This window comes from Cherax quadricarinatus, chromosome 3 (assembly GCF_038502225.1).
Source record: "Cherax quadricarinatus isolate ZL_2023a chromosome 3, ASM3850222v1, whole genome shotgun sequence".
Taxonomy (NCBI): Eukaryota; Metazoa; Arthropoda; class Malacostraca; order Decapoda; family Parastacidae; genus Cherax; species Cherax quadricarinatus.
The window spans coordinates 77,804,348-77,829,624 of NC_091294.1; the positions used below are offsets into that span (position 1 = coordinate 77,804,348).

At 38.2% G+C, this 25,277-nt stretch overlaps 1 protein-coding gene across 1 annotated transcript in view; it reads right to left on the reverse strand.

Moving 5' to 3' along the window:
- Positions 1–24,674, reverse strand: part of LOC128704794 (protein mono-ADP-ribosyltransferase PARP3) — a 34,608-nt gene extending 9,934 nt beyond the window's left edge. Inside the window, exons 1-9 of the mRNA XM_053799940.2 lie at positions 24,563–24,674; positions 6,483–6,544; positions 5,945–6,089; positions 5,377–5,508; positions 4,973–5,126; positions 3,964–4,137; positions 2,181–2,278; positions 1,744–1,914; positions 1,098–1,187 (exon numbers count right to left, since the gene is read on the reverse strand). Coding sequence (XP_053655915.1) covers positions 1,098–1,187; positions 1,744–1,914; positions 2,181–2,278; positions 3,964–4,137; positions 4,973–5,126; positions 5,377–5,508; positions 5,945–6,089; positions 6,483–6,544 — 1,026 coding nt within the window. The 5' untranslated portion in view covers positions 24,563–24,674. The remainder of the gene's footprint in view (positions 1–1,097; positions 1,188–1,743; positions 1,915–2,180; positions 2,279–3,963; positions 4,138–4,972; positions 5,127–5,376; positions 5,509–5,944; positions 6,090–6,482; positions 6,545–24,562) is intronic.
- Between the last annotated feature and the right edge of the window lie 603 nt (positions 24,675–25,277).

Genomic DNA, 25,277 nt, shown 5'->3' on the forward strand with positions numbered 1-25,277 from the left:
CACTCCAACAGATCGTCAGGTCCCAAATACCATTCATCTCCATTCACTAATATTAAACATGCTTGCGCACGCCTGCTGGAAGTCCAAGTCCCTCGCCCACAAAACCTCCCTTACCACTTCCTTCCAACCTTTTCGAGGACGACCCCTACCCCGCCTTCCTTCCCCTACAGATTTAAACGCTCTCCGTGTCATTATACTTTGATCCATTCTCTCTAAATGACCAAACCACCTCAACAACCCCTCTTCAGCCCTCTGACTAATACTTTTATTAACTCCACACCTTCTAATTTCCACACTCCAAATTTTCTGCATAATATTTGCACCACACATTGCCCTTAGACAGGACATCTCTGCTGCATTCACAACCCTATCTTCACACCCATATAAGAGTGTTGGTACTACTATACTTTCATACATTCCCTTCTTTGCCTCCACAGATAACGTTTTTTGTCTCCACATATACCTCAATGCACCACTCACCTTTTTTCCCTCATCAATTCTATGATTAACCTCATCCATCATAAATCCATCTGCTGACACATCAACTCCCAAGTATCTGAAAACATTCACTTCTTCCATACTCCTCCTCCCCAATTTGATATCCAATTTTTCTTTATCTAAATCATTTGATACCCTCATCACCTTACTCTTTTCTGTGTTCACTTTCAACTTTCTACCTTTACACACACTCCCAAACTCGTCCACTAACCTTTGCAATTTTTCTTCAGAATCTCCCATAAGCACAGTATCATCAGCAAAAAGTAACTGTGTCAATTCCCATTTTGCATTTGATTCCCCATAATTTAATCCCACCCCTCTCCCGAACACTATATCCCCTCCTGCTTTTAATATTTCTGTCATGATCCTGTCAGTTCCAGCTGCTTTACCCCCTTTCATTCTACTTAATGCTTCATGCACCTCCCTCACTCGCATCATTTCCTTAGATTCTCATTGATTTGTAGATTTATGGCTTAATTCTTTTTTGCTGTGCTTATTCGGCAGTAAGTGGCCTGCTTTTTTATTCTTGGGCCTAATTTGCCAGTTTGTCCTATGCAGCATTGACAATAGTGTTGAGACAATAACAGACGTCACTGTACCTTAAACTCCTCACTTTTCTTATCCAGCAAGGATAATACACATTCCAGCATCTCATACTTCTCAAGTAATGGATGTATATCCTTCTTGCTCTGAAAAGTAATAAACTATATTATATAAAATTATTGTATGGACTAAGTTATCATTGGACTAACTTATCATTGTTCAGACTATCTTAATAAATCCTGGCCTATGGCCTGCTAGACAAAGCTCTAGCCTCACACGCTAAGGGTCAGGGTTTGATTCCCGGCGATGGTGAAAACATTGGGCATTTCCTTACACCTGTTGTCCATGTTCACCATCAGTAAAATAGGTACCTGGGTGTTAGTAGACTGGTGTGAGTTGCATCCTGGGGACAAAACTGACATAATTTGTGGGAAATGCTCAGTATAGAAAGGGGCTTTCTATATAGTAGCATGTCACTGATGTAAGCAATGGTCTGTATAACAAGGAACTTACTATATTGCAGTATGTCACTGATGTCAGCTATGGTCTGTATAACAAGGGACTTTCTATAAAGCAATATGTCACTGATGTCAGCTATAATCTGTATACCTTGTACATGTACTTGTAGAAATAGATATTATTATTATCATTGTAGTCAATACTGTAGCTTTGCTTATAGTGAACATTAACTTTATACTGTACCTTATCCTTCTGTAGACTCTGGGTTAGTTCAATATCACTTAGTGTCAACATAACTTCCTTCTTCTCCTGTACCACACTGTCGTCAGCGATGACTGGCGGTACACTGCGACCAAAGTTGTGTGGTACCAAGGTGAAGAACTTGGATGATAACTCCATCAGAACCTTACGTGGCTGTAAGAACAATGTTCAGGTTGTTATATAACATTGTTAGTGTGGTTGTAAGAACAATGTTCAGGTTATATAACATTGTTAGTGTGGTTGTAAGAACAATGTTCAGGTTGTTATATAACATTGTTAGTGTGGTTGTAAGAACAATGTTCAGGGTGTTATATAACACCATTGTATATAGTGGAACTTTATAAGAGAACTGACCATATATAGAGCTTTATAAGAGCTGACATAGAGCTCTATAAGTGAGCTTTATCATATACAATCACCTTGTTCTTCTTGATGGCTTCTTCAATGTCCATTAGAGCTTCGAGTCCCTTAGCAATCTGCTGCTTACTGAGCTTTCCCAGCGGCATTTTCTTCACGTCTGTAAAGTGACGACAGGTTAGAGCTTTGGAAATAATTGACGTTTGTGGGAATAAGTGAAGGAATTTATTAATTTAGTAGAGCTTGGCTTAGTATATCTTTCTTTTTATGTAGCTTGATAAAATAGAGGTTTGTTTAATCCCACAACATTAGTCTAACAATAATTCCACAATACATGTATTAATCTCACAATATTGACCCACCTTTATATGAGATATTAATCCTACAATACAACAATGATCCTATAATAATCTCACAATACTGACCCAGCTTCATGTCACAATCCTACAATACTGACCCAGCTTCATGTCAGACAATCCTACAATACTGACCCAGCTTCATGTCAGATAATCCTACAATACTGACCCAGCTTCATGTCAGACAATCCTACAATAATCCTACAATACTGACCCAGCTTCATGTCAGACAATCCTACAATACTGACCCAGCTTCATGTCAGACAAACCTACAATACTGACCCAGCTTCATGTCAGACAATCCTACAATACTGATCCAGCTTCATGTCAGACAATCCTACAATAATCCTACAATACTGACCCAGCTTCATGTCAGACAATCCTACAATAATCCTACAATACTGACCCAGCTTCATGTCACAGTCCTACAATACTGACCCAGCTTCATGTCAGACAATCCTACAATAATCCTACAATACTGACCCAGCTTCATGTCAGACAATCCTACAATACTGACCCAGCTTCATGTCAGACAATCCTACAATACTGACCCAGCTTCATGTCAGACAATCCTACAATACTGACCCAGCTTCATGTCAGACAATCCTACAATACTGACCCAGCTTCATGTCAGACAATCCTACAATACTGACCCAGCTTCATGTCAGACAATCCTACAATACTGACCCAGCTTCATGTCAGACAATCCTACAATACTGACCCAGCTTCATGTCAGACAATCCTACAATACTGACCCAGCTTCATGTCAGACAATCCTACAATACTGACCCAGCTTCATGTCAGACAATCCTACAATAATCCTACAATACTGACCCAGCTTCATGTCAGACAAACCTACAATACTGACCCAGTTTTATGTCAGACAATCCTACAATAATCCTACAATACTGACCCAGTTTTGTCAGACAATCCTACAATACTGACCCAGCTTCATGTCAGACAATCCTACAATACTGACCCAGCTTCATGTCAGACAATCCTACAATACTGACCCAGCTTCATGTCAGACAATCCTACAATACTGACCCAGCTTCATGTCAGACAATCCTACAATACTGACCCAGCTTCATGTCAGACAAACCTACAATACTGACCCAGCTTCATGTCAGACAATCCTACAATACTGACCCAGCTTCATGTCAGACAATCCTACAATACTGACCCAGCTTCATGTCAGACAATCCTACAATACTGACCCAGCTTCATGTCAGACAATCCTACAATACTGACCCAGCTTCATGTCAGACAATCCTACAATACTGACCCAGCTTCATGTCAGACAATCCTACAATACTGACCCAGCTTCATGTCAGACAATCCTACAATACTGACCCAGCTTCATGTCAGACAATCCTACAATACTGACCCAGCTTCATGTCAGACAATCCTACAATACTGACCCAGCTTCATGTCAGACAATCCTACAATACTGATCCAGCTTCATGTCAGACAATCCTACAATACTCACCCAGCTTCATGTGAGACATCTGGTTGACGAACATGTCATCAGAGAAGATGAGTTTGATCATGAGCTGTGTCCTATATGGCAGTGAACATGACCCAGTGAAGGTGACTAGCTGCCTGCTGGGCTCAACACCATCTACTGCATCATTATCCTCCTCCTCATCATCATCATCTTCATCTGTGAGAAATGAAGGTGAAATGAGTAGTCATGTTCACTGTAAATTTCCCACCAGAACTCGAGTCCTGGTAACCTGCAGGATGTCCAAGCCCATACCACCTAAAACCACCTTCAGAGGGTCATCATCATCTGTTGAAAATGAAGGGAAAATTAGTAGTCATATTCACTGTGATGTTCTTCACCTCCAGGACTCAAGTCCTGGTAAAGCTTTACACAGCTTTATTGTGTCGTGTGGTGCACACAGACCTTTATCAAGGTGCAACTTAGTAAAGCTCTGTGTAGAGCTTTATCAGGGGATTTAATACCAATTTAAGACCAATTTTAATACCAATTTAAGGCCAGTTTTACTATCAATTTTAATACCTATACACAAATAACCCGTAACAAAGTCACAGTGTGACTTTGTAAATGGTCCAAGTCGGACAGAAACATTGTCGTAAGCTCCTCTCTCCTATGTGTGGGTTACAGTGGACCCCCGGATAACAATCACCTCCCAACTCCACCAATTATGTAAGTTTATTTTTGTAAGTGCTTTTGTAGGTGTATTTTTAGGGGTCTGAAATGGACTAATCTAATTCACAATATTTCTTATGGGAACAAATTCGGTCTATAACGGCACCCAAACAGACTTCTGGATTGAAATAATATCGTTATGCGGGGTCCACTGTACTTGTGTATCATTCCAGTCACGGTATTGTTTTTTTTTTTTTTTTTTTTTTTTTTTTTTTTTTTTTTTTAGTACCTATTTTACTACCAAATTAAGACCAATTTTACTACCAATTTAAAACCAATTTTAATACCTATTTCACTACCAATTTAGGGTCATTTTACTTACCAATTTCAATTAATGTGTATTTTCCGGGGTGTGGAGTGAAGTTGTCTCGGTTGTCCCAGTCGTTCTTGGTCTTGTCCTTGAACTTCTTCTTAAAGGACTTTATGGCTGCCTCCACCTCCTTGGAACAGTCACTGTTAGACTGACCTTCTTCACCCTGTGTATAACACCTGTATGATAATTGTGACAAATAACACCTGTATAACTGTAAGATCTGTATGATAACACCTGCACAAGAACTGTGACATCTGTATAACTGTAGCATATGTGTGACTGACACCTGTATGATAACTGTAACCTCTGTATGATTACTGTTATATTAGTAAACTATACTGTAACCTGTGTATAACTGCTGTTATATTAGCAAACCACCCTTGGGGTATCCCCATGACCATACCATAACTCACCACGCGTCCCCATCGCGTGAAGCAGATGTAGCGCCCAGCATCCTCATTCACCTGGATGATGTAGAACTTATTGTTGTTGTTGCCTATGTTGGTCTGGTTAAGCATGCAGGCGTAGTCCTCATACACACTGGCCTACAGGGAAAACATGTGAATAGGTTGTATGATTATCATATTAAAGCACTAAACCTGCTGGGGTGATACAGCAGGGTTAACAAGATGTAGTAGATTTATAATAGTGGAATATACAGGAGGACCCCGCATATACAGCATACAGGAGGACCCCGCATATACAGCATACAGGAGGACCCCGCATATACAGCATACAGGAGGGCTCCGCATATACAGCATACAGGAGGACCCCGCATATACAGCATACAGGAGGACCCCGCATATACAGCATACAGGAGGGCTCCGCATATACAGCAGTGCTCCGCATATACAGCAGTGCTCCGCATATACAGCAGTGCTCCGCATATACAGCAGTGCTCCACATATACAGCACCCTCTTTTGTAACCCACGTTTTCATATCATTAATATTATTATTACAGATAGAAGGTTGATAGTCACATTTGTGAAGGATCTAAGAAGAACTTGATCCGGCTTGATCTTCCTCGGCTTATTAAGCTGACTAGCTGACTTCTTTGCTTCCTGTATAGCTTTCCGAAGCTTGGTGTTGGTACTGTCTTCCCGCTGAAGTTTAGCTGGCGGTTCTCTGTTAGAGCAGATAAGATAAAGCTTTGTTACTCAGGAAAGTTACTATCAAGATAGTACAGTATCACTATCTTGGTATAGTTACAATTGAGAGTATCTTTACGAGAAAGATACTATCAAGATAGCACAGTATTACCACTATCTTTAACTAGATATAGTTACAAATGATACTTAAAATTATCTTTATGAGATATACTTCTAAGATACAACTGTAACTAAAGTATCTTTAATTATTATTAATGGTATTGTCATTATTGGTATTATGGGTATTACTATTAGCATTATTATTATTATTATTATTATTATAGGAGATATGTGCTTGATAGATAGTAAGGACTGATGAGTGTGAAGGTAGAATTGAACTCTAGCTCCTGGGATCAAGAGTACTCCTTACCCATCATCATCAGTCTTGCGCTTGGCAGCAGCCTTCCTACCACGACCTCTGCCCCGAGCCATCTGTTGGTAGTAGTAATAGTAGTATTAGCAGTAGTAGTAGTAATAGTAGTAGTAGTAATAGCAGTATTAGTAGCAGTGGCTAGTTAGTGTACCTCATATCCATCCTGTGGATGGTAGTGGCTAGTTTATTGTGCACCTCATATCCATCCTGTGGATGGTAGTGGCTAGTTTATTGTGCACCTCATATCCATCCTGTGGATGGTAGTGGCTAGTTTATTGTGTACCTCATATCCATCCTGTGGATGGTAGTGGCTAGTTTATTGTGCACCTCATATCCATCCTGTGGATGGTAGTGGCTAGTTTATTGTGCACCTCATATCCATCCTGTGGATGGTAGTGGCTAGTTTATTGTGTACCTCATATCCATCCTGTGGATGGTAGTGGCTAGTTTATTGTGTACCTCATATCCATCCTGTGGATGGTAGTGGCTAGTTTATTGTGCAAGTCATATACATCCTGTGGATGGTAGTGGCTAGTTTATTGTGTACCTCATATCCATCCTGTGGATGGTATTGGCTAGTTTATTGTGTACCTCATATCCATCCTGTGGATTGTAGTGGCTAGTTTATTGTGTACCTCACATCCATCCTGTGGATGGTAGTGGCTAGTTTATTGTGTACATCATATCCATCCTGTGGATGGTAGTGGCTAGTTTATTGTGCACCTCATATCCATCCTGTGGATGCTAGTGGTTAGTTTGTGTATCTCATATCCATCCTGTGGATGGTAGTGGCTAGTTTATTTTGTACCTCATATCCATCCTGTGGATGGTGGTGGCTAGTTTATTGTGCACCTCATATCCATCCTGTGGATGGTAGTGGCTAGTTTATTGTGTACCTCATATCCATCCTGTGGATGGTAGTGGCTAGTTTATTGTGTACCTCATATCCATCCTGTGGATGGTAGTGGCTAGTTTATTGTGTACCTCATATCCATCCTGTGGATGGTAGTGGCTAGTTTATTGTGCACCTCATATCCATCCTGTGGATGGTAGTGGCTAGTTTATTGTGTACCTCATATCCATCCTGTGGATGGTAGTGGCTAGTTTATTGTGTACCTCATATCCATCCTGTGGATGGTAGTGGCTAGTTTATTGTGTACCTCATATCCATCCTGTGGATGGTAGTGGCTAGTTTATTGTGTACCTCATATCCATCCTGTGGATGGTAGTGGCTAGTTTATTGTGCAAGTCATATCCATCCTGTGGATGGTAGTGGCCAGTTTATTGTGTACCTCATATCCATCCTGTGGATGATAGTGGCTAGTTTATTGTGTACCTCATATCCATCCTGTGGATGATAGTGGCTAGTTAATTGTGCACCTCATATCCATCCTGTAGATGGTAGTGGCTAGTTTATTGTGTACCTCATATCCATCCTGTAGATGGTAGTGGCTAGTTTATTGTGTACCTCATATCCATCCTGTGGATGGCAGTGGCTAGTTTATTGTGCACCACATAACCATCCTGTGGATGGTAGTGGCTAGTTTGTGTACCTCATATCCATCCTGTAGATGGGAGTGGCTAGTTTATTGTGTACCTCATATCCATCCTGTGGATGGTAGTGGCTAGTTTATTGTGTACCCGATATCCACCCTGTGGATGGTAGTGGCTAGTTTATTGTGTACCTCATATCCATCCTGTGGATGGTAGTGGCTAGTTTATTGTGTACCTCATATCCATCCTGTAGATGGTAGTGGCTAGTTTATTGTGTGCCTCATATCCATCCTGTGGATGGTAGTGGGTAGTTTATTGTGTACCCGATATCCATCCTGTGGATGGTAGTGGCTAGTTTATCGTGCACCTCATATCCATCCTGTGGATGGTAGTGGCTAGTTTGTGTACCTCATATCCATCCTGTAGATGGTAGTGGCTAGTTTATTGTGTACCTCATATCCATCCTGTGGATGGTAGTGGCTAGTTTATTGTGTACCTCATATCCATCCTGTGGATGGTAGTGGCTAGTTTATTGTGTACCTCATATCCATCCTGTGGATGGTAGTGGCTAGTTTATTGTGTACCTCATATCCATCCTGTGGATGGTAGTGGCTAGTTTATTGTGTACCTCATATCCATTCTGTGGATGGTAGTGGCTAGTTTATTGTGTACATCATATCCATCCTGTGGATGGTAGTGGCTAGTTTATTGTGTACCTCATATCCATCCTGTGGATGGTAGTGGCTAGTTTATTGTGTACCTCATATCCATCCTGTGGATGGTAGTGGCTAGTTTATTGTGTACCTCATATCTGTCCTGTGGATGGTAGTGGCTAGTTTATTGTGTACCTCATATCCATCCTGTGGATGGTAGTGGCTAGTTTATTGTGTACATCATATCCATCCTGTGGATGGTAGTGGCTAGTTTATTGTGTACATCATATCCATCCTGTGGATGGTAGTGGCTAGTTTATTGTGTACATCATATCCATCCTGTGGATGGTAGTGGCTAGTTTATTGTGTACATCATATCCATCCTGTGGATGGTAGTGGCTAGTTTATTGTGTACCCGATATCACAACTGTGGATGGTAGCGCAAGATCATATGGATACACAATAGGCCTAGGAACTAGGCCACAAAAAGGTTAAACAGGAGTACATTTAGATTTATATAGAGAGCTGACATATTATGTATATATATCTGATATCTTCGTTCATAAGATATCTTGGTATATTACATACGTTATTTTGCTGGTCCTGTATTGTTCAGTAACTGATGTATATTGTTCAGTGATGTATATTGTTCAGTGATGTATATTGTTCAGTGATGTATATTGTTCAGTGATGTATATTGTTCAGTAACATGTGTATAGTCATCAACATTTTCACTATTAAAATTCATTGTAACATTAACATTAATGTTATAACTCACATTAATATTACTATTACAACTCATTCTAGCATTAACATCAGGAATTTCAGTTATTTTAACCAGTAAATATTAGACATCCATAAGTGTGCCTTCTGGGTGTCAAAATAACTGCTGCCTTAAACCATACTTAAACCCTATTAAACCCTGTGTTAAACATTGTATTAAACCGTGTTAAAACCTGTGCTAAACCCTGTGTTGAACTATGTATTAAACCCTGTGTTGAACTATGTATTAAACCCTGTGTTGAACTATGTATTAAACCCTGTGTTGAACTATATGTTAAACCCTGTGTTGAACTATGTATTAAACCCTGTGTTGAACTATATGTTAAACCCTGTGTTGAACTATGTATTAAACCCTGTGTTGAACTATGTATTAAACCCTGTGTTGGACTATGTATTAAACCCTGTGTTGAACTATGTATTAAACCCTGTGTTGAACTATGTATTAAACCCTGTATTGAACTATGTATTAAACCCTGTGTTGAATTATATATTAAACCCTGTATTGAACTATGTATTAAACCCTGTGTTGAATTATATATTAAATATATTAAACCTTGTATTGAACTATGTATTAAACCCTGTGTTGAACTATGTGTTGATTAATATTAAACCCTGTATTGAACTATGTATTATGTTAACCCTGTGTTGAATTATATATTAAACCCTGTATTGAACTATGTATTAAACCCTGTGTTGAATTATATATTAAACCCTGTATTGAACTATGTATTAAACTATGTATTAAACCCTGTATTGAACTATGTATTAAACCCTGTATTGAACTATGTATTAAACCCTGTGTTGAATTATATATTAAACCCTGTATTGAACTATGTATTAAACCCTGTGTTGAACTATGTATTAAACCCTGTGTTGAATTATATATTAAACCCTGTATTGAACTATGTATTAAACCCTGTGTTGAATTATATATTAAACCCTGTATTGAACTATGTATTAAACCCTGTGTTGAACTATGTATTAAACCCTGTGTTGAATTATATATTAAACCCTGTATTGAACTATGTATTAAACCCTGTGTTGAATTATATATTAAACCTTGTATTGAACTATGTATTAAACCCTGTGTTGAACTATATTAAACCCTGTGTTGAATTATATATTAAACCCTGTATTGAACTATGTATTAAACCCTGTGTTGAACTATGTATTAAACCCTGTGTTGAATTATATATTAAACCTTGTATTGAACTATGTATTAAACCCTGTGTTGAACTATGTATTAAACCCTGTGTTGAACTATGTATTAAACCCTGTGCTGAACTATATATTAAACCGTTTTTAACTATGTATTAAACCCTGTGTTGAACTATGTATTAAACCCTGTGTTGAACTATGTATTAAACCCTGTGCTGAACTATATATTAAACCGTTTTTAACTATGTATTAAACCCTGTGTTGAACTATATATTAAACCGTGTTGAACTATGTATTAAACCCTGTGTTGAACTATGTATTAAACCCTGTGTTGAACTATGTATTAAACCCTGTGTTGAACTATGTATTAAACCCTGTGTTGAACTATGTATTAAACCCTGTGTTGAACTATGTATTAAACCCTGTGTTGAATTATATATTAAACCTTGTATTGAACTATGTATTAAACCCTGTGTTGAACTATGTATTAAACCCTGTGTTGAACTATGTATTAAACCCTGTGTTGAATTATATATTAAACCCTGTGTTGAACTATGTATTAAACCCTGTGTTGATATATTAAACCGTGTTGAACTATGTATTAAACCCTGTGTTGAACTATGTATTAAACCCTGTGTTGAACTATGTATTAAACCCTGTGTTGAACTATGTATTAAACCCTGTGTTGAACTATGTATTAAACCCTGTATTGAACTATGTATTAAACCCTGTGTTGAACTATATGTTAAACCCTGTGTTGATATATTAAACCCTGTGTTGAACTATGTATTAAACCCCGTGTTGAACTATGTATTAAACCCTGTGTTGAACTATATATTAAACCCTGTGTTGATATATTAAACCCTGTGTTGAACTATGTATTAAACCCTGTGTTGAACTATGTATTAAACCCTGTGTTGAACTATATATTAAACCCTGTGTTGATATATTAAACCCTGTATTGAACTATGTATTAAACCCTGTGTTGAACTATGTATTAAACCCTGTATTGAACTATGTATTAAACCCTGTGTTGAACTATGTATTAAACCCTGTGTTGAATTATATATTAAACCCTGTATTGAACTATGTATTAAACCCTGTGTTGAACTATGTATTAAACCCTGTGTTGAATTATATATTAAACCCTGTATTGAACTATGTATTAAACCCTGTATTGAACTATGTATTAAACCCTGTGTTGAATTATATATTAAACCCTGTATTGAACTATGTATTAAACCCTGTGTTGAACTATGTATTAAACCCTGTGTTGAATTATATATTAAACCCTGTGTTGAACTATGTATTAAACCCTGTGCTGAACTATATATTAAACCGTTTTTAACTATGTATTAAACCGTGTGCTGAACTATATATTAAACCGTTTTTAACTATGTATTAAACCCTGTGTTGAACTATATATTAAACCGTTTTTAACTATGTATTAAACCCTGTGTTGAACTATATATTGAACCCTGTGTTGAATTATGTATTAAACCGTTTTAACTATTAAACCCTGTGTTGAACTATGTATTAAATCCTGTGTTGAATTATATATTAAACCCTGTGTTGAATTATGTATTAAACCGTTTTAACTATTAAACCCTGTGTTGAACTATGTATTAAATCCTGTGTTGAATTATATATTAAACCCTGTATTGAACTATGTATTAAACCCTGTATTGAACTATGTATTAAACCCTGTGTTGAACTATGTATTAAACCCTGTGTTGAATTATATATTAAACCCTGTGTTGAACTATGTATTAAACCCTGTGTTGAACTATATATTAAACCCTGTGTTGATATATTAAACCCTGTGTTGAACTATGTATTAAACCCTGTGTTGAACTATGTTTTAAACCCTGTGTTAAACCAATTCTTAGATATATTCTTACTAGTTTAATTAAATCAAGATCTCGGCTTCACTTGTTGGAGAAGAAGTTCTTGGCAACTCTTCTGTTTACAACGTTGCCAATAGTTGCATTGATTAGTGTGTGTGTTGTGTGTGTATGTCGTTATCATGTTCCGCCTCTCCCTCCTGTCCTCCAGTGTCGTCAGGTCGATTTCCTTTAACCTCTCCTCGTAAGACATACCTCTTAGCTCTGGGACTAGTCTTGTTGCAATTATTATTATTATTATTATTATTATTATTATTATTATTATTATTATTATCATCAAAAAAGAAGCGCTAAGCCACACGGACTATACAGCAGTCTTCTTGCAAACCTTTGCACTTTCTCTAATTTCTTGACGTCCTTGACCAGATGTAGATTCCAAACTGGTGTGTGTGTACTCACCTAGTTGAGGTTGCAGGGGTCGATTCCAAGCTCCTGGCCCCGCCTCTTCACTGGTCGCTACTAGGTCACTCTCCCTGAACCGTGAGCTTTATCATACCTCTGCTTAAAGCTATGTATGGATTCTGCCTCCACTACATCGCTTCCCAAACTATTCCACTTACTGACTACTCTGTGGCTGAAGAAATACTTCCTAACATCCTTGTGATTCATCTGTGTGTGTGTGTGTACTCACCTAGTTATGGTTGCAGGGGTCGAGTCCAAGCTCCTCTGTGTGTGTGTGTGTGTACTCACCTATTTGTGGTTGCAGGGGTCGATTCATAGCTCCTGGCCCCGCCTCTTCACTGATTGCTACTAGGTCCTCTCTCTCCCTGCCCCATGAGCTTTATCATACCTCGTCTTAAAACTATGTATGGTTCCCGCCTCCATTACGTCACTTTCTAGGCTATTCCACGGCCTGACTACTCTATGACTGAAGAAATACTTCCTAACATCCCTTTGATTCATCTGAGTCTTCAACTTCCAATTGTGACCTCTTGTGTCTGTGTCCCATCTCTGGAACATCCCGTCTTTGTCCACCTTGTCTATTCTGCGCAGTATTTTATGTCGTTATCATATCTCCCCTGACCCTCCTGTCCTCCAGTGTCGTCAGGCCGATTTCCCTTAACCTTTCTTCGTAGGACAATCCCCGTAGCTCTGGGACTAGTCTTGTTGCAAACCTTTGCACTTTCTCTAATTTCTTGACGTGCTTGACTAGGTGTGGATTCCAAACTGGTGCTGCATACTCCAGTATGGGCCTGACGTAAATGGTATACAGAGTCTTGAACGAATCCTTACTGAGGTATCGGAACGCTATCCTTAGGTTTGCCAGGCGCCCGTGTGCTGCAGCAGTTATCTGATTGATGTGCGCCTCAGGAGATATGCTCGGTGTTATACTCACCCCCAGATCTTTTTCCTTGAGTGAGGTTTGCAGTCTTTGGCCATCTAAACTACATTGTGTCTGCGGTCTTCTTTGCCCTTCCCCAATCTTCATGACTTTGCACTTGGCAGGGTTAAACTCAAGGAGCCAGTTGCTGGACCAGGCTTGTAGCCTGTCCAGTTCTCTTTGTAGTCCTGCCTAATCCTCATCCGATTTGATTCTTCTCATTAACTTCACATCATCTGCAAACAAGGACACTTCTGAGTCTATCCCTTCCGTTATGTCGTTCACATATACCAAGAACATTATTATAATAAAAAAAGAAGCGCTAAGCCACAAGGACTATACAGCTATACCAAGAACAGCACAGGTCCTAGGACTGACCCCTGTGGAATCCCGCTTGTCACAGGCGCCCACTCCGATACCTCGTCAAGTACCATGACTCGTTGTTGCCTCCCTGTCAGGTATTCTCTGAACCATTGCAGTGCCTTTCCTGTTATGTGTGCCTGATCCTCTAGCTTTTGCCGTAACCTCTTGTGAGGAACTGTGTCGAAGGCCTTCTTGCAGTCCCAAAAAATGTAGTCGATCCACCACTCTCACTCTTGTCTTACTTCTGTCACCTTGTCATAAAACTCTAGTAGGTTTGTGACACAGGATTTTCCTTCCCTGAAACCGTGCTGGTTGTCAGTTATACACTTGTTTCTTTCCAGGTGCTCCACCACTCTCCTCCTGATGATCTCCATGACCTTGCATACTATACACGTTAGTGATACAGGTCTGTAGTTTAGTTTACCTGGAGTTTACCTGGAGAGAGTTCCGGGGGTCAACGCCCCCGCGGCCCGGTCTGTGACCAGGCCTCCTGGTGGATCAGAGCCTGATCAACCAGGCTGTTGCTGCTGGCTGCATGCAAACCATCGTACGAGCCACAGCCCGGCTGATCAGGAACCGACTTTAGGTGCTTGTCCAGTGCCAGCTTGAAGACTGCCAGGGGTCTGTTGGTAATCCCCCTTATGTGTGCTGGGAGGCAGTTGAACAGTCTCGGGCCCCTGACACTTATTGTATGGTCTCTTAACGTGCTAGTGACACCCCTGCTTTTCATTGGGGGGATGGTGCATCGTCTGCCAAGTCTTTTGCTTTCGTAGTGAGTGATTTTCGTGTGCAAGTTCGGTACTAGTCCCTCTAGGATTTTCCAGGTGTATATAATCATGTATCTCTCCCTCCTGCATTCCAGGGAATACAGGTTTAGGAACCTCAAGCGCTCCCAGTAATTGAGGTGTTTTATCTCCGTTATGCGCGCCGTGAAAGTTCTCTGTACATTTTCTAGGTCGGCAATTTCACCTGCCTTGAAAGGTGCTGTTAGTGTGCAGCAATATTCCAGCCTAGATAGAACAAGTGACCTGAAGAGTGTCATCATGGGCTGACACTCATGTCTGTCTCCCTTTTTAAAAATTGGGACTACATTTGCCATCTTCCATACCTTAGGGAGTTGCCCAGTTTCAAATGATGTGTTGAAGATCTTTGTTAATGGCACACACAATATCTCTGCTCCCTCTTTAAGGACCCACGGAGAGATGTCTGGTCCCACCGCCTTTGAGGTGTCAAGTTCGCATAGTAGCTTCTTCACCTCCTCCTTGGTTATATGTACCTCATCCAGCACTTGCTGGTGTACCCCCTGTTCTGATTTCCTGGAGTCCTACTGGTTTCCACTGTAAATACTTCTTTAAATCTCGTGTGTGTGTGTGTGTGTGTGTGTGTGTGTGTGTGTGTGTGTGTGTGTGTGTGTGTGTGTGTGTGTGTGTGTGTGTGTGTGTGTGTTATGTGTGTTGTGTGTGTTGTGTTTGATGTGTCGTGCTGTGTGTATTGTGTGTGTTGCGAGTGTTGTGTTGTGTGTAACTATCACAATAGTGAACTATAATGTTAATGTTGATATTTTAAACAAACATATAACATTAACATTCAAGAAGTGACCCCCCCCCTCCCCGTGGTCTGGCTGGCAAAGCTCTCCCTTCACACACGGAGATTATTATAATCAAAAAAGAAGCGCTAAGCCACAAGGACTACAGCTCTCACACGGAGAGCCCGGGTTCGATTCCCGGCGGGGTAGAAGCATTTCGACGCGTTTCCTTATTTATTTATTTTATGTCTTTGCAAACAGTACAGTGAGATTTTGTATTTACAATAGTGGGTTGCAATGCAAAGACAGCCTCTATTATGCCTTGGCATTATGGGCCAACTTAACATTATTGGCTTACATTCTACTTAACACTAAGGAGTATATCATAGTTATACAGTAGGATAGTAATTATTTCATAGTTGTACAGTAGAATATTAATTATAAATGAATCAAAATTTGTATAAAACAAAGATATATTTATATTCGAAAATGCTTTTTGTGAAAACAATGATTCAATTATATTCCTGTCAATAATGGATAAAAGGTTCAAAGTGATTGTTGAAGTTATGATGTGGGAGTACATAGGTGAGTGTGTGTGTACTGAGTATTTAGCGTTTAGTCTAGGGTGATTAAGTGGCTTTTGAGAAGAGTCTTAATTTGATTTTCAGATTGGGTTACTTTAATATCTTCTGGTAATGAATTCCATATTTTGGGGCCCTTTATGTGCATAGAGTTTTTACACAGTGTGATATGGACACGAGGTATATCAAAAAGAGATCTGTGTCTTGTGGTCATGTGTCCTGTTTAGGTTGGTGAGGAGAAGTTTGAGTGGAGGGTTTATAATTGCGTGTATTGTTCTGTGTATGTAGTAGGCACATGAATAAGTAGAGATGTTCTTAATGGTGAGCAGATTCAGACTTTTGAAAACTGGTGGAATATGCTGGCAGGAGTGGGAATTTATCATTCTTACTGCTGCCTTTTGCTGGGTTATTAGGGGTTTTAGGTGACTGGATGTTGTTGATCCCCATGCACAAATTCCATATGTAAGATAAAGGTATACGAGCGAATGGTACAGTGCCAGGAGAGCTGATTGTGGAACGTAGTACCTTATCTTTGATAGTATACCTACAGTCTTGGAGATTTTCTTGGTGATTTGTTGTATGTGTGTCCAGAACTTAAGGCTACAGTCAAGGTGGATACCTAGGAATTTTCCCTCTGAGTCTTGTGACTGATGATCCATTTAGCGTTATGTTAATTGGATCATTTGCAGCTTTGTTTCCAAACTGAATGAAATAGGTTTTATCAGTGTTCAGGGTAAATTTGTTAGTCATCATCCTGTTGTCCTGCTCACCTAGCAGCAAGTAGGTACCTGAGTGTTAGTCGACTGGTGTGGGTGGCATCCTGGGGGACAAGAATGAGGGCCACAATGGAAATAAGACAGTCCTCGATGACGCACTGACTTTCTTGGGTTATCTTGGGTGGCTAACCCTCCGGGGTTAAAAATCCCAACAAAATCTTATCGGCTTGTATCAGTCATTTATTAACCGATACCGTAAAAATGACCGATACTGTCACTTCAGTACATCCTTGAATGTAAACACTGATGTAGTGAATGTAAACACTGATGTAGTGAATGTAAACACTGATGTAGTGAATGTAAACACTGATGTACTAAATGTAAACACTGATGTACTAAATGTAAACACTGATGTACTGAATGTAAACACTGATGTACTAAATGTAAACACTGATGTACTAAATGTAAACACTGATGTACTGAATGTAAACACTGATGTACTGAATGTAAACACTGATGTACTAAATGTAAACACTGATGTACTAAATGTAAACACTGATGTACTAAATGTAAACACTGATGTACTAAATGTAAACACTGATGTACTGAATGTAAACACTGATGAACTGAATGTAAACACTGATGTACTAAATGTAAACACTGATGTACTGAATGTAAACACACATGTACTGACTGTAAACACACATGTAGTGAATGTAAACACACATGTACTGACTGTAAACACACATGTACTGACTGTAAACACACATGTACTGACTGTAAACACACATGTACTGACTGTAAACACACATGTACTGACTGTAAACACACATGTAGTGAATGTAAACACACCTGTACTGACTGTAAACACACATGTAGTGAATGTAAACACACATGTAGTGAATGTAAACACACATTCACTACATGAGGCCTGGTCACAGACCGGGCCGCGGGGGCATTGACCCCCGAAACTCTCTCCAGGTAAACTCCAGGTAAACATGTACTGACTGTAAACACACATGTAGTGAATGTAAACACACATGTACTGACTGTAAACACACATGTACTGACTGTAAACACACATGTAGTGAATGTAAACACACATGTACTGACTGTAAACACACATGTACTGACTGTAAACACACATGTAGTGAATGTAAACACACATGTAGTGAATGTAAACACACATGTAGTGAATGTAAACACACATGTACTGACTGTAAACACACATGTACTGACTGTAAACACACATGTAGTGAATGTAAACACACATGTAGTGAATGTAAACACACATGTACTGACTGTAAACACACATGTAGTGAATGTAAACACACATGTACTGACTGTAAACACACATGTAGTGAATGTAAACACACATGTACTGACTGTAAACACTGATGTACTGACTGTAAACACACATGTAGTGAATGTAAACACACATGTACTGAATGTAAACACACATGTAGTGAATGTAAACACACATGTACTGAATGTAAACACACATGTAGTGAATGTAAACACACATGTACTGAATGTAAACACACATGTAGTGAATGTAAACACACATGTAGTGAATGTAAACACACATGTACTGAATGTAAACACACATGCAGTGAATGTAAACACACATGTACTGACTGTAAACACACATGTAGTGAATGTAAACACATGTACTGACTGTAAACACACATGTAGTGAATGTAAACACACATGTACTGACTGTAAACACACATGTACTGAATGTAAACACACATGTAGTGAATGTAAACACACATGTAGTGAATGTAAACACATGTACTGACTGTAAACACACATGTAGTGAATGTAAACACACATGTAGAATGAATGTAAATGTAAACACACATGTACTGAATGTAATGTAAAAACACACATGTAGTGAATGTAAACACACATGTACTGAATGTAAACACACATGTAGTGAATGTAAACACACATGTACTGAATGTAAACACACATGTACTGACTGTAAACACACATGTACTGAATGTAAACACATGTAGTGAATGTAAACACTGATGTACTGAATGTAAACACATGTACTGACTGTAAACACACATGTAGTGAATGTAAACACACATGTACTGAATGTAAACACACATGTAGTGAATGTAAACACACATGTAGTGAATGTAAACACACATGTACTGAATGTAAACACACATGTACTGACTGTAAACACACATGTACTGAATGTAAACACATGTAGTGAATGTAAACACTGATGTACTGAATGTAAACACACATGTAGTGAATGTAAACACACATGTACTGACTGTAAACACACATGTACTGACTGTAAACACACATGTAGTGAATGTAAACACACATGTAGTGAATGTAAACACACATGTAGTGAATGTAAACACACATGTACTGACTGTAAACACACATGTAGTGAATGTAAACACACATGTAGTGAATGTAAACACACATGTAGTGAATGTAAACACACATGTAGTGAATGTAAACACACATGTACACACACTGACTGTGTAAACACACATGTAGTGAATGTAAACACACATGTAGTGAATGTAAACACACATGTAGTGAATGTAAACACACATGTACTGAATGTAAACACACATGTAGTGAATGTAAACACACATGTAGTGAATGTAAACACACATGTAGTGAATGTAAACACACATGTAGTGAATGTAAACACACATGTAGTGAATGTAAACACACATGTACTGACTGTAAACACACATGTACTGACTGTAAACACACATGTAGTGAATGTAAACACACATGTACTGACGGTAAACACACATGTAGTGAATGTAAACACACATGTACTGAATGTAAACACACATGTAGTGAATGTAAACACACATGTAGTGAATGTAAACACACATGTAGTGAATGTAAACAGACATGTAGTGTAAACACACATGTAAATGTAAACACACATGTAGTGTAATGTACTGACTGTAAACACACATGTAGTGAATGTAAACACACATGTACTGAATGTAAACACATGTACTGACTGTAAACACACATGTAGTGAATGTAAACACACATGTACTGAATGTAAACACACATGTAGTGAATGTAAACACACATGTACTGAATGTAAACACACATGTAGTGAATGTAAACACACATGTACTGAATGTAAACACACATGTAGCGAATGTAAACACACATGTAGTGAATGTAAACACACATGTACTGAATGTAAACACACATGTAGTGAATGTAAACACACATGTACTGACTGTAAACACACATGTACTGAATGTAAACACATGTACTGACTGTAAACACACATGTAGTGAATGTAAACACACATGTACTGACTGTAAACACACATGTACTGAATGTAAACACATGTACTGACTGTAAACACACATGTAGTGAATGTAAACACACATGTACTGAATGTAAACACATGTACTGACTGTAAACACACATGTAGTGAATGTAAACACACATGTACTGAATGTAAACACACATGTAGTGAATGTAAACACACATGTACTGAATGTAAACACATGTACTGACTGTAAACACACATGTAGTGAATGTAAACACACATGTACTGAATGTAAACACACATGTAGTGAATGTAAACACACATGTAGTGAATGTAAACACACATGTACTGACTGTAAACACACATGTAGTGAATGTAAACACACATGTACTGACTGTACTGAAAACACACATGTAGTGAATGTAAACACACATGTACTGACTGTAAACACTGTATGTGTACTGACTGAATGTAAACACACATGTAGTGAATGTAAACACACATGTACTGACTGTAAACACACATGTAGTGAATGTAAACACACATGTAGTGAATGTAAACACACATGTACTGACTGTAAACACACATGTAGTGAATGTAAACACACATGTACTGACTGTAAACACACATGTACTGACTGTAAACACACATGTAGTGAATGTAAACACACATGTAGTGAATGTAAACACACATGTAGTGAATGTAAACACACATGTAGTGAATGTAAACACACATGTAGTGAATGTAAACACACATGTACTGACTGTAAACACACATGTACTGACTGTAAACACACATGTAGTGAATGTAAACACACATGTACTGACTGTAAACACACATGTAGTGAATGTAAACACACATGTACTGACTGTAAACACACATGTACTGACTGTAAACACACATGTAGTGAATGTAAACACACATGTACTGACTGTAAACACACATGTAGTGAATGTAAACACACATGTACTGACTGTAAACACACATGTACTGACTGTAAACACACATGTACTGACTGTAAACACACATGTACTGACTGTAAACACACATGTAGTGAATGTAAACACACATGTACAGACTGTAAACACACATGTACTGACTGTAAACACACATGTACAGACTGTAAACACACATGTAGTGAATGTAAACACACATGTAGTGAATGTAAACACACATGTACTGACTGTAAACACACATGTAGTGAATGTAAACACACATGTACAGACTGTAAACACACATGTAGTGAATGTAAACTGTAAACACACATGTAGTGAATGTAAACACACATGTACTGACTGTAAACACACATGTACTGACTGTAAACACACATGTAGTGAATGTAAACACACATGTACTGACTGTAAACACACATGTACTGACTGTAAACACACATGTAGTGAATGTAAACACACATGTACTGACTGTAAACACACATGTACTGACTGTAAACACACATGTACTGACTGTAAACACACATGTAGTGAATGTAAACACACATGTAGTGAATGTAAACACACATGTACTGACTGTAAACACACATGTAGTGAATGTAAACACACATGTACTGACTGTAAACACACATGTACTGACTGTAAACACACATGTACTGACTGTAAACACACATGTAGTGAATGTAAACACTGATGTACTGAATGTAAACACTTATGTACTGAATGTAAACAAAACATGCGTCATTGCCACATCTGCCGCTGGCGGAGTAAGGTTAATTAAGACAGGATAATTATCCTCTCACACCATACTAAACATTTAATTATAATTATTATTCATTTATAATAATTATTATTACGATTACTATTATGATTATTTCTGTTATTATTATTATTAAAGCTACGATTTTTACTGTTTTATTACCGCTACGATTATTATGGCTACGATGATTATGATTATTATTACTGCTGATTATTACTATATTAATTATGATGATTATTACCATGATCACTACTATATTACTATGATTATTATGATTATTGCAATGATTATTATTATGATTGTTATTATGATTATCATGATTATTATGATTACTATAATTATAATTATGATTATTACTATGATTATAATTATGATTATTACTATGTTTATTACTATGGGTATTATGATTATTACTATGATTATAATTATGATTATTACTATGATTATTACTATGGGTATTATGATTATTACTATGATTATAATTATGATTACTATAATTATAATTATGATTATTACTATGATTATTACTATGGGTATTATGATTATTACTATGATTATAATTATGATTATTACTATGATTATAATTATGATTATTACTATGATTATAATTATGATTATTACTATGATTATAATTATTTATTATTACTATGATTATAATTATGATTATTACTATGATTATAATTATGATTATTACTATGATTATAATTATGATTATTACTATGATTATAATTATGATTATTACTATGATTATAATTATGATTATTACTATGACTATAATTATGATTATTACTGATTATAATTATGATTATTACTATGATTATAATTATGATTATTACTATGACTATAATTATGATTATTACTGATTATAATTATGATTATTACTATGATTATTGCTACGATTATTGTATTTAAAAGAAGCGCTAAAACCTGAAGAGCTGTGACTCGACCCCTGCAGCCACACTTGGGTAGGGAGAGTATATTATTATTATTATTATTATTATTATTATTATTATTATAATCAAGGGGAAGCGCTAAACCCGTAGGATTATACAGCACCTGGGGGGGGAGACATTCAGGTTTAATTCGGGGAACTGGAGTTTACCTGGAGTTTACCTGGAGAGAGTTTCGGGGGTCAACGCCCCCGCGGCCCGGTCTGTGACCAGGCCTCCTGGTGGATCAGCGCCTGATCAACCAGGCTGTTGCTGCTGGCTGCACGCAAACCAACGTACGAGCCACAGCCCGGCTGATCAGGAACTGCCTTTAGGTGCTTGTCCAGTGCCAGCTTGAAGACTGCCAGGGGTCTGTTGGTAATCCCCCTTATGTGTGCTGGGAGGCAGTTGAACAGTCTCGGTCCCCTGACACTTATTGTATGGTCTCTTAACGTGCTAGTGACACCCCTGCTTTTCATTGGGGGGATGGTGCATCGTCTGCCAAGTCTTTTGCTTTCGTAGTGAGTGATTTTCGTGTGCAAGTTCGGTACTAGTCCCTCTAGGATTTTCCAGGTGTATATAATCATGTATCTCTCCCTCCTGCGTTCCAGGGAATACAGGTTTAGAAACCTCAAGCGCTCCCAGTAATTGAGGTGTTTTATCTCCGTTATGCGCGCCGTGAAAGTTCTCTGTACATTTTCTAGGTCGGCAATTTCACCTGCCTTGAAAGGTGCTGTTAGAGTGCAGCAATATTCCAGCCTAGATAGAACAAGTGACCTGAAGAGTGTCATCATGGGCTTGGCCTCCCTAGTTTTGAAGGTTCTCATTATCCATCCTGTCATTTTTCTAGCAGATGCGATTGATACAATGTTATGGTCCTTGAAGGTGAGATCCTCCGACATAATCACTCCCAGGTCTTTGACGTTGGTGTTTCGCTCTATTTTGTGGCCAGAATTTGTTTTGTACTCTGATGAAGATTTAATTTCCTCATGTTTACCATATCTGAGTAATTGAAATTTCTCATCGTTGAACTTCATATTGTTTTCTGCAGCCCACTGAAAGATTTGGTTGATGTCCGCCTGGAGCCTTGCAGTGTCTGCAATGGAAGACACTGTCATGCAGATTCGGGTGTCATCTGCAAAGGAAGACACGGTGCTGTGGCTGACATCCTTGTCTATGTCGGATATGAGGATGAGGAACAAGATGGGAGCTAGTACTGTGCCTTGTGGAACAGAGCTTTTCACCGTAGCTGCCTCGGACTTTACTCTGTTGACGACTACTCTCTGTGTTCTGTTAGTGAGGAAATTATAGATCCATCGACCGACTTTTCCTGTTATTCCTTTAGCGGGCATTTTGTGCACAGATCCAATTCCCTAAATCAAGAGCCCCTCACCAACATCAAGGAACCTTCCCTGAGGGGAGGGAGGGTATAGGGGCGGTTTTAAGTCCATTATGGTGATTTTGATCCGAGGAACTGGAACTATAGAGGGAAATATGTGAGGGAAAAATACGCGAGTTCTCACTGGGATGAATAAAAAAAATGCGAAAAACGGTTAAGGCGGTTAGAAAGGCAGTAATGGCTAGTTATTTATTAATTCTTTATTATCGTGGTTTGTTAGTGTACGGGTAGTAAAGTTGATAGTAAACAACATACCTTTACTATTATGGTAGTGACGAGGACGAGGAGCGTAAACCCACACCGCCGTCCTGAGGGAGACTGAGCCGCCCACACCCACCCACCTTCATTTATACCTTCACTTGAGTTGCCACATGCAACAATACCATCTAATTATCCTCCTTTATTTAACCATTATCTCATCTTATCTCACCTTATCCCACCTTGTATCACATTATATCATTTTATCTCACCTTATTCCATTTTATATCACTTACTATCACCTTATCTCACTTTAAATTACCTTATCTAACCGTATCTCACCCTATACCACCTTACATCACCTTACATCACCTTATTTCACCTTATCTCAACTTATCTCACCTTATCCTTACACACAAAAGTTAGAAGACGATGGCAAACATACAAAAACTTTGCATAGAAATGCTAAAAAAAGAGTCCAAATGTACAAATAAATGAATAAAAGTTGTCTGGTGATGTCTGAAAACAATACCAGTCTTGCTTACACAGGTTAATTCTTGAATTCTGTTAACTCAACAAATAGACAGTAAGAATAGACAACAAATAGACAGTAAGAATAGACAACAAATAGACAGTAAGAATAGACAACAAATTTATTTATTTATTAATTTGAACATGATACAGGGAAGTACAAAAGAATACAGTTAAATGCATCATGCCTGTGGAAAATTGCATTTATCTGTATGTAACTAATTATGTACATAACAGTAAA